Here is a 10,501-nt window from a genome sequence, read left to right on the forward strand (position 1 = left end):
GTGTTAAGCAGACATTATAGCCACCAAATAGAGCCAATGAGGCGTCGAAGGGCTTAGCGAACTTGTCGCGTTAGGGTCCACGATCCTACCAACAACTCTAAATCGAGGCCGATAGTAGCTCATAGTGGCAGATCGAGCAGTAGTAACCGGTGGAAACATGACCGGTACCGGCGGAAATAGTGCCAACCAAACACCTTGAGATGAGCGTCCGAGAAACCTGAGAGTATCAAAGCACCAAACAAGCCAAAATAAGTGAAAATAAAGGAAAAAAACAAAGCTGCAAGATGCGGTAGGAAAGACTTCCAAAATGGAAGTATGGAAAAACTCTCACTATTAAGGTAGGAGAGTATCCTGAGTTGGGGGAAAAGGGGAAGGGAAGGGAGAGAAGGGAAGGCCAGCTCCCTCATCCTCGCTGGAGTGTGCGACTGTGGGAGGGCTTGAGGAGAGAGAAGAGAGAAAATAGAGGTGGCGGCTAGGGTTTAGCTTTCATTATTTAAGTAAATATAAATAAGTTTTTTTTTAAATAATAATAAATTCAAAAAATAAACACAGTACAGACAAATTACCCCCACTTTTCCAAAATTTTTCAACAAACTTCTAGATTTGGAAAAAAATCAAAATCCAATTCTAAGACATGTAGCCAGAAAATCTCAATCAAACAAGAATCAATTGTTGAATTGTGTTTGAATGAATAAGATATAATAAACGTGAGAAAGTAAGTGGATAAAAAGGAGAGGATCCAGCAAACTGAGAGTTTGGGGGTTGAAGGTTGCTTGAGAAATGGAGAAGAGCAAGAGCCGAGTACTCATAATCGGAGTGACAGGGAATCTGGGTCACCATTTGGCCGAAGCCAGCCTCCGATTCTCTCACCCCACATTCGCTCTCGTCAGACCCTCCACCTTCTCCGACCCCCACAAGTCTCAGAAGCTTCACTCCCTCTCCAATGCCGGCATCACACTCCTCCAAGTAAACCTCTTTTGACTCCCTACTCTGCTCTTAAAAATACACACAAAATAATTTCCCTTAATTCCTTCTCTCTCTCTCTCTCTCTCTCTCTCTCTCTCTCTCTCTCTCTCTCTCTCTCTCTCTGTGTTTCAGGGCTCTCTGGAAGACGAAGAGAGCCTTATGGCAGCAGTGAAGCAAGTGGATGTGGTGATCTGTGCTGTTTCGGCTAAACAGGTCCTACTTCAGAAGCTTCTTGTCCAAGTTATCAAAAATGCTGGCTGCACCAAGGTTTGGAAAAATGTCTTTTTTTTTTCTCAGCTGCCCATTTTTTTCTTCGTGAAGTTTATGTATTTTTGGACTAAAATGCATGGTGCTGGGAATGCAGAGGTTCATTCCCTCAGAATTTGGGTTTGACCCAGATAAGACTCGAATAAAAGGCATGGACTACAGCTTCTTTTCGAACAAAGCAGAGATTAGGCGTCTTGTTGAGTCCCAAGGCATTCCCTACACTTTGATTTCCTGCAATTTCTATATGAGCTATTTGATTCCTTCGCTTGTTCAGCCAGGCCTCAAGGTTCCTCCCAGGGACAAGGTCACGGTTTTTGGCGACGGGAACACTAAAGGTCTGTCGGGGTATTGAGTTTCCGAATTGGCATTGTAGTTGTTTGATTTGCTGCATGCTGCTGCACACTGACTGTTTGTGGTTTGTTTGCAGGTGTTTTTTTGAAGGAATGTGATGTTGCTGCCCTCACTATCAGGGCAGTGGATGATCCACGAACCTTGAATAAAGTGGTGTATTTGAGGCCGCCGGGAAATGTGTACTCGCTGAATGAACTTGTTGAGATGTGGGAGAGTAAGATTGGGAACAAGCTTCACAAGGTATTTGTATCAGAAGAAGAGCTTCTTAAGAAAATTAAAGGTAATTTATTAGTTTATACTATTTGTGTATTATTGGTCACCTTCATGAGGTTTATAAAATATTTCTGTCGAGAGCAGGGACAATAAAAATAGAGAAAACAAACGAAAGAAAATGGTTGAGATTGAAGGGCATTTGATGGCCAAACTTACAGAAATCAGATTGTTTAATCACCTAATAATCTTGAAAGTATATAAGTATATTGTTTGTTTGTGGTTGGAGTTGGTCCAAGATCTGAGTCTGATGTGTGTACATGTCAAGCTTAGGACTTGCTGTCTGTTTTGTTTGTTTGTTTGATTTTTTTTTTTTTCTTTGTGAGAAATTGGGAGCCCGAGGCCTTGGAAACACTACCAACTCCTAGGCCAACATAGACTGCTATCATATGGCCACCAAGTTGTCAGCTCATGTGCTAGTCACTTTGTATTCTTGAGGGTATGTTTGTTATATGAACTGAGTCAGACCTCACTCAATTGAGGTTGCAAAGGCATCTATTTGACAAACATGTGCGCAGGTACAGGCTTAAGCCTGTTAAGACGATGGTTAGAAACTGTTACAGATTCCAATTACTTAGCTCTAACAATCTTCGACCATAATCTTTTTGACCGTTTGATGTACAGCTGGATGGTCCGCTGACATGGCTGCCACCTTTTCTGCTGATGTGGCAGTCACTTTTGTTCTCTTTGATTATTGCTTTGTTTCTCTTGTTGGGACTGCAATTAAGCTCATTATATATACTTGCTCCCCTCTGCTTTTTTTGCTCAGCGGAGCTTACATGATTTGTATTTTATTTTAGCTTGAATGAGCTTCTGTTAACAATTTTTAACATGAATAATTGGTTTACACTTTACATTAGTTCTTCATTTTCTTTTCTAGTTCTGCACAAATAAAATTTAGCTTGTTGCATTGCAGAGACTACATATCCTGACAACATGGAGATGGTTTTTATATATTCTGCTTTCATAAAGGGAGATCAAACTTACTTTGATATCGAGTCATCTGGCGGTGTAGATGGGACAAAACTGTATCCAGAGCTGAATTTTACTACAATCAGTGAATATCTAGACACCCAAGTGTAAGAGCTTCTTCCATACCATTCTCGAATCATAGTAAGATCATGGCTCTGATCGCATCTTACATTCTCACCGTATTATGCTGAGTTATTTGTTTGTTGGTTTAGAAAGTTTGTAGACTATCTGTCTAACTAGTTCAGCAGTATAACTGGTTCCAAATAAGTTATTGCCTTCCTTCACTAGAAATGAACAATAAATGGTTTATATTTACAATGTATGTGAGTAGTATCATCTATTCTCATGGCTTCCAGTTTTATTTTGACTGGAACTATGTTTGTCCTTGTTTATTCATTCTTTTCAGTCTTTAACAGCTCAGAAACTCATTCAATTACTCCACATACTTAGAAATGAGGTTCTCAACCTCTTCATTGATCAACTAAAGTTGTAATTGTACCTCCACTTCTGGGAGAAGAAGAGATGTAGTTCATGTTTGATCTGAAAGCCATTGACAAAAATTTTGATTTACTGAAATATGGCGTAGTCTTTTTGATCAAAAAAAGAAAAAAGGAAAGAAGAAATATAGTATAGTATAGTCTCTTTGGGAACTATGTTTGCTTGGTGTTTATTATTGTGCTCCCTAGTACCTATATAACACCATTATACACGGTTTCCTAAGGGCTAAGGGATTGTTAGGTTGGACATGTGCATTATCTAAAGCTTTATCCTCACCTAATTATTCTTCAGTCAATAAGGATAATACTTCTCTCAGTCCATGGTGGTAGGAATTTTTTAGTCCCCACTAATGTGAAACAACAAGAGCCACACACATCCCTTTTTTTTTTAATCCAATAACTCTTAACCCAAATATTTTTTTGTTGAGTTAACTTTTACCTTAGTTAAAATATTTTTTTTTCTAGCTATTCTGGAATCTGGACTTTCCTATATATAATAAAAAAATAAAATAAAAAAAGATTTTAACTAAGTTATAATAAAGTAAAGAGACCGTCTATAGCAGTCTCTCCCCTCTCTCACCGTCGTCCTCTCCACCTCTTTTCTAATTCTCCCTCTTGGTTTGAGTCAAATTGGGTTTTCTTGAATAACACAAAGTATTGACAAAAAGCCAAATGGTAATTTTTAAGTTTTGTATTTTTCATTTCTAATTTATATCGAATTAATAACTTTTCAAAGCTTGTATGTGTAGACAAATTTTGCTTATAAAGATGAATAATTGTTTCTCAACATACTGAATGTACTTGTTTCAAAAATTTTGATATTGTTTTACCCTTTAATGGAAATATCAGTTTCAAACAAAAATAAATAAATAAAAAGTTCGTGGACTTTAAGTACCAAATTGCAATATTTTTTCATTTTAACTACCAAAATGTTTATGTCATTTTACTTTAGATATTAAATTTCAGTTTAGATACCAACTTTAAAAAACATGGTTATATCGAGGTGTGATTGTCTAACAGTCATAACTTTTGTATCAATTTGTTATTTTTTCAATATTTGCAAGCCTTAAACTTTAATGTTTAGTCTATGGGCAATAAGACTTCATCCCCCAAGCCTAAATCAAAAACATTAAACCCTTATAAATTTTGAATTTTTATGAATTTAAAACAATCACAATTGTGACTGTTCGACAGTAACAACTGTATAGCAAACCGATTTGTGACCTAATCCAAAATATCTTGCTCTAGGTTAGTACCTAAATTAAAAAAAATTAGTGTTTTGTTGTTTTGCTAAAAAACTATTGATATTTAGTATTTAATCCTAATTTTCTTAATAAAAAATTGATGTGCAAATTTATATATATATATATATTTTTTGTAAAATTAAGATTGTCGACAATGAGACCTATTTTAGATATAGAAAATTAGGATTAAATTTCAAATATCAATCATTTTTCAGTAAAACAGCAATACACTAATTTTTTTTAGTTTAGGTACTAACCTAGAGCAAGACATTTTGGATTAGGTCACAAAGCAGTTTGTTATACAGTTGTGACTGTCGAACAACTGATCACAGTTGTGACTGTTTCAAATTTATAAAAATTTAAAACTTTTAAGCGTTTAATACTTTTGATTTAGACTTGGAAGTCTTATAACCCAAAGACTAAACATTAAAGTTTAAATCTTGCAAATATTAAAAAAACAACAAATTAATATAACCATGTTTTTTAAAGTTAGTACTTAAACTGAAATTTAGTACTTAAAGTGAAATGACATAAATATTTTAGTAGTTAAAATGAAAAAATATTACAATTTGATAGCTAAAATCAACTAACCTTTTTAGATATTTGTCCCGAGCCTCCAAAAAGTCAGGCCGGCCCGAACCCATTTGACTCTAACGCAAGCACAAACGCTATATAGTAATACAGTAATGCTACACTTACCACATTTTTATACCACAATTTCATACCATCTTATATGTCATTCATACATTGGACACTAAAAATTAAAAAATAAAACTTAAAAAAGAAAAAGAAAATACCCTTCCAGTAAAGTAATGACACATCAGATACGATATAAATGTGGAAAAAAAAATGTGGGACAACTATTATTGATAGTAATAATTGTATACTCAAGCTCAAATTGATCACGCAAAGTATTAAAGTTGAAGGGCGTTTTTGTCATTTCACATTCCAACTTATCGTCTTATTAAAGCGAAGGCACTCTCTGCATGAACTACTCAGAATCCCATGACCAAATCCAAAATTCTCTTCGTCGGAGGCACAGGCAGCATTGGTGAAGTCCTAGTCGAAGCCAGCGCCAAGGCCAGCCACCCAACCTTCGTTCTGGTCCGAGAGTCCACCCTCTCCAACCCAGCCAAGTCCAAGGTCTTCGAAAGCTTCAAGGCTTTGGGCGTCCATTTCCTCATTGTCAGTAAAATTTCCAACTTCTTTTTTGCTCTTCATTTGGTTGGGTACGTTTTGTTTAAATTTTTTTTTTTCTGTTTTTCCCAATTTTCAGGGTGATCTGTACGACCACGAGAGCCTGGTGAAAGCGATAAAACAAGTCGATGTAGTATTTTCGACAGTGGGTCACGCTCAGTTGGCTGATCAAAGCAAGCTCATCGCCGCCATTAAAGAAGCAGGCAACGTTAAGGTAAAGCTTTTTGCTTTTCTGTTTTTCTTGCCCTGTTTTCTCTGTTTCGACTGTCAATGTGTTAATGGCTTAATGGGTTTCAGAGGTTTTTCCCTTCGAGTTCGGAACGACGTCGATCGAGGCCATGCTGTTGAGCCAGTAAAGTCAAAATTCGCTACCAAGGTCAACATTCGCAGAGCTATTGAGGCTGAGGGCATTCCCTTCACCTATGTGGCCGCCACTGGTTCTCTCGCTACTTCTTGACCTCTCTGTGCCAGGCCGGAGCCACTGCTCCGCCCAGGGACAAAGTCGTCATTTTAGGGGATGGAAACACTAAAGGTACAAACTACAAAACCCACTTTGGCATTTTCACACAACTGACACAAGGACTTCATTTCTGTGTGATGGGGTTTCATTTATTTGAGTATCTGCACATAACCCACATTGGGGTTTGATGAAATGTTCAATGACCAGTGAATTGTTGGTTTTGAGTTTTTGACTCTTGCAAGTTCTGTAGCACAAGATCAATGGAACAGAGGAAAAAATTAAAGAGAGAAAAGAGAGTTTTTCTGAAAAAGGTCAACGCCTTCTTTTTCTGATTATCTTAGATTAACTTCACTTGGTTGTTTCATTACAACCCCAAAGCTTTAACTAAGCAAAGTCAGAAAACAGCCACACAAAGTGACTAACGTTGCTAAATATGAACCAGTTCAAGTAATATTAACTTAATATTATAACAACATAACAGCAAATAAAGAACAAAGCCAATCTCTGGAAATCTCTGGAGTAGGAAGCTCAAGCATGTTTTGGCAGAGAGTTTCAGTCGACCAGATGTATCAGAAAGACACAATCGATCATGATAGCAGGACGATTGATCATGTGATACAAAATGTTAGCAGAATAACTGTGTTATCTTCATTTTTGAATTTAGTTTTTGAATTTAGTTGAAATCCCTTCTGTTTGGATTGATTACTTTCAGTTAGGATCAGTTTCGACTGACCTGATCTTTCTCCTTTATTGTTGCAACTGTTGGCTGTGGTCTCAAGCTTGTATATATATCTCTTTAGTTGAATAAAGTGGTGACTCTTGTGGCAATCAGTTTTCAATATCTTAACTTGGTATCAGAGCTCTGATCCTATCTCTTTCACCAAGCGTTTTTTTTCCCCTATCTCACCATCTCAATGGAAACTCAAAATCCCCCAATGAATCCAGTCCCTACTCAAAATCCCCCAATGAATCCAGTCCATACAGGAAACACCAACACCATTCGAGTCAATGAACATCATCTCATTACCATAAACGCTGCTGCCCAAGCTCCACTCAAGCTTAATAATAACAACTATGTATCCTGGAAACTTCAGTTTCATACTCTCTTTATTGGGAATGATCTATTGGGATACATAGATGGGTCCAAACCGTGTCCACCATCAACCGTAACCAACAACAACATCATCACCCCCAATCCAGCCTATACTCTTTGGATTAGACAGGATCAACTAATCCTCAATGCTCTCATTGGCTCTCTTTCTCCAACAATTATTTCCTTTGTTGCTAGAGCCACAACCTCAAAAGAAGCCTGGACCATTTTGGCAAATACCTATGCCAAGCCAACCCGTGGACGTCTCAAGCAAATCAAAACTTCCCTCAAAAACTTCACCAAAGGAACTCTCAGTATCACTGACTTCCTTCAAGCTGTTAAAGCTCGTGCAGATGAACTCGCTATCCTTGGTGCTCCCATGGCTGATGAAGACATCACTGAAAAAATCCTAGAAGAACTTGGTGATGACTACAAAGAGTTAGTACGTGCCGTCCAAGCCCGTGACACTACCATCACATTTGATGAGTTGCACGAGAAACTACTCACTTTTGAAGCATCGCTCCAGGAAAAACACAAAACAGATGTGCACTTTACACCTACTGCTTTTCCAACAAACCGAAACAGCGTTCCTCCACGCTCCCCTCAGTCAAGCCACTGGCGTCCTTCCAACAACAATAATCAGTCCTGGCGATCTCCTTCCTCCAACAATGGTCGTCCACCCGCCCCTTCATTTAACTACAACGCTCCACGCGGCAACCGCACCTCTCCTCGCCCATATCTTGGCTACTGCCAAGTCTGTGGAACTCAAGGTCATACAGCCAAGCGATGTCCTTCGTATCAAATGGTTCCAATTCAGTCTTCCCCACAAGGGTCATCTGCACCACCTCATCATTCCACCACACCATGGCAGCCCCGAGCTAATTTCACAACCAATGTCGCCTCCCAGAATCCCTCTTGGCTACTTGACAGTGGTGCTTCTCACCATGTCACCTCGGACCTCAGCAACCTATCTCTTCATGCTCCATATGATGGCTCTGATGACGTCATTAATATTTCAACATGAATATAGATGTGATGGGGTTTTGTTTTTCTTTGATTTTTACAGCAATATATTTGTACCTTGGAAGAGGACATTGGGACCTACACTATTAAGGCTGTGGATGACCCAAGAACCCTGAACAAAATCCTCTACATTAGTCCCTCTGCCAACGCCATCTCATTCAATGAGCTTGTGACTCTCTGGGAGAAGAAGATTGGCAAAACCCTTGAGAGGATCTATATTCCAGAGGAGCAACTGCTCAAGAACATTCAAGGTTAGTCACAAATAATGTCATTTTCAAACACTAGTACTAAAATTTAGTATTTAGGAACCACAACCACTAGTCCTTGATTGAGATGCTGGAGGACATGAATTTCTGAATTGGGTTGGTTCATTTCTCTTTTTGTTTTTTTTGTTTTTTTTTTTTTGTTTGTTGCAGAGGCTGCGGTTCCACTCAATATGTATCTATCAATGGTTCACTCAGTTTTTGTGAAGGGAGACCACACCAACTTTGAGATTGAGCCCTCATTTGGAGTGGAAGCTACCGCTCTTTACCCTGATGTCAAATACACTACTGTGAAGGAGTTCGTCTGCCAGTTTGTCTGAGGCTGGAAGCCTGGTCTTGTTGGGTTTTCTTTTGGGCAACTTGCATATATTGTCTTTGCAAATAATTATGTGGTAGATAATGTCTCAGGACTCGGGTTGTGTGCAAAAATTGCATGTGGGGATATTTTGTATAAAAATTATTGAATGTGATTGTAATATTATGTTAAAATATCATATATTGTCATGATCACATGCAATAATTTTTTTCCCTTGTGTCATTTATGTTGAACACTGTACTACCTTTGGTAAAATATGATGCAAATGAAGATCTATAGATTTGATTTTAATTTCCTTTGCCATCTTTCTTTACTTTTTCTTCTTTGGTGGTCCTGGTTTTATTTGGGAGAGGAAGTACTCTAGCTTGATTTTCCTCTGATTTTTTTTTTTTATTATTCTTATTTTGCAGTGTAATTTCATAATCGGAATCGTTTATTTTTAAATCATTTTTATCTTTGCAAAAAATATATCAACCAAATCAGAAATTTATGACCAAACGATTTTCGATTTAATTAATTTTTTCAAATATAATCTTTAAAAGGTGATTTAAAAATGAAAAGTTTTGATGATGAGACTACATTGTAAAATAAAAACAATAAGAGAGAAGGTCAAAGGGAAATGCAAATTTAGAAAGGTGGATAGCATTCACCTTCTTTAAGCTAGATAAGGTTTCAAGTGTATCACTGATGTTGTGCCCAATTTAGGTCAGTTGATTTCTAGAATGAGAAAGGGCATATATTATGCTGATAAATCCCTAACCATCTTCCTATTACACATTACAATTACTGAGCTCTAAAAATCTTCAACCATAATCTGTTTGACCTTTGATGTACAGCTGGATGGTCTGCTGACATGGCTGCCACCTTTGATTATTACTTTGTTTCTCTTGTTGTGACTGCAAGCTCAATATACTTGCTCCTCCCTTTTCGTGCTCGGCGTGGCTTAGCACAAATGTACTCTATATACTCTAATACTCTATATACTCTATAATCTATACATTAAATTCTACATACTCTATATTCTTTAAGATATTAGATTTTAGGTCCTTTAGGATATTTTTAATTATTTTTTTATATATAAATGTATTAGAGTTTAACGTTTAAAATAACTAAACGAATTCTCAAACCTTTTTTTTTTTTTTCCAATTGCCCAAAGGCCCCAAACCCCCCTTTATTTTTTCTCTTTTTTTTTTCCCTTACTTTTTTTCCTTGTGCCTCTCTCTTCAGTCTCTTTTTTTATTATTTTTCCTTCCTTTTTTCCCGTGCCTCTCACCCAGCCAAGCTTTGTCTTTACTGAATATAACAACCCAAATTTTGGCTTATGGTAATTTTATTACTTAAATTTTTCAAACTTGTTTTAAGGTTTGTTTAAAGGAATTAGAAATTTCCTTAAGTTTATTTTAACTAACTTAGACCTTTGGTTGTGGTTCTAGAGCTTAGTTGTGTGGAAATGAATTTTAGAAAATGAAAATTCAAAAATTTGGCAATTATTATTTTTTTCAAAATTAAATTATGAGAATAGGATTTTTCATAATTTTTTTGAAAGCAATTTGACTATTTTGAGGTCATAGGAAATTAGTACTCA

The 10,501-nt window shown here is 37.0% G+C and overlaps 1 protein-coding gene across 1 annotated transcript; it reads left to right on the forward strand.

Moving 5' to 3' along the window:
- Nucleotides 1–649: 649 nt before the first annotated feature.
- Nucleotides 650–3,151, forward strand: LOC147276976 (NmrA-like negative transcriptional regulator family protein). Its single transcript, XM_086254894.1, has 5 exons — nucleotides 650–966; nucleotides 1,099–1,233; nucleotides 1,331–1,568; nucleotides 1,661–1,864; nucleotides 2,771–3,151. Exons 1-5 carry the CDS (start codon nucleotides 781–783, stop codon nucleotides 2,935–2,937), a joined length of 930 nt encoding a protein of 309 aa, XP_086111020.1. The 5' UTR covers nucleotides 650–780; the 3' UTR covers nucleotides 2,938–3,151.
- The last annotated feature ends 7,350 nt before the right edge of the window (nucleotides 3,152–10,501 follow it).

The sequence above is a fragment of the Dryas octopetala genome, chromosome 8, assembly GCF_963921425.1.
Source record: "Dryas octopetala chromosome 8, drDryOcto1.1, whole genome shotgun sequence".
Lineage (NCBI taxonomy): Eukaryota > Viridiplantae > Streptophyta > Magnoliopsida > Rosales > Rosaceae > Dryas > Dryas octopetala.

Bases quoted from the DNA above. Each gene is read 5' to 3' on its own strand.
- LOC147276976 (XM_086254894.1), top strand. From the start codon at position 781: ATGGAGAAGAGCAAGAGCCGAGTACTCATAATCGGAGTGACAGGGAAT. The intron at 1,234-1,330 runs GTTTGGAAAAAT...CTGGGAATGCAG, and splicing joins AAAATGCTGGCTGCACCAAG to AGGTTCATTCCCTCAGAATT. The intron at 1,569-1,660 runs GTCTGTCGGGGT...GTTTGTTTGCAG, and splicing joins TGGCGACGGGAACACTAAAG to GTGTTTTTTTGAAGGAATGT.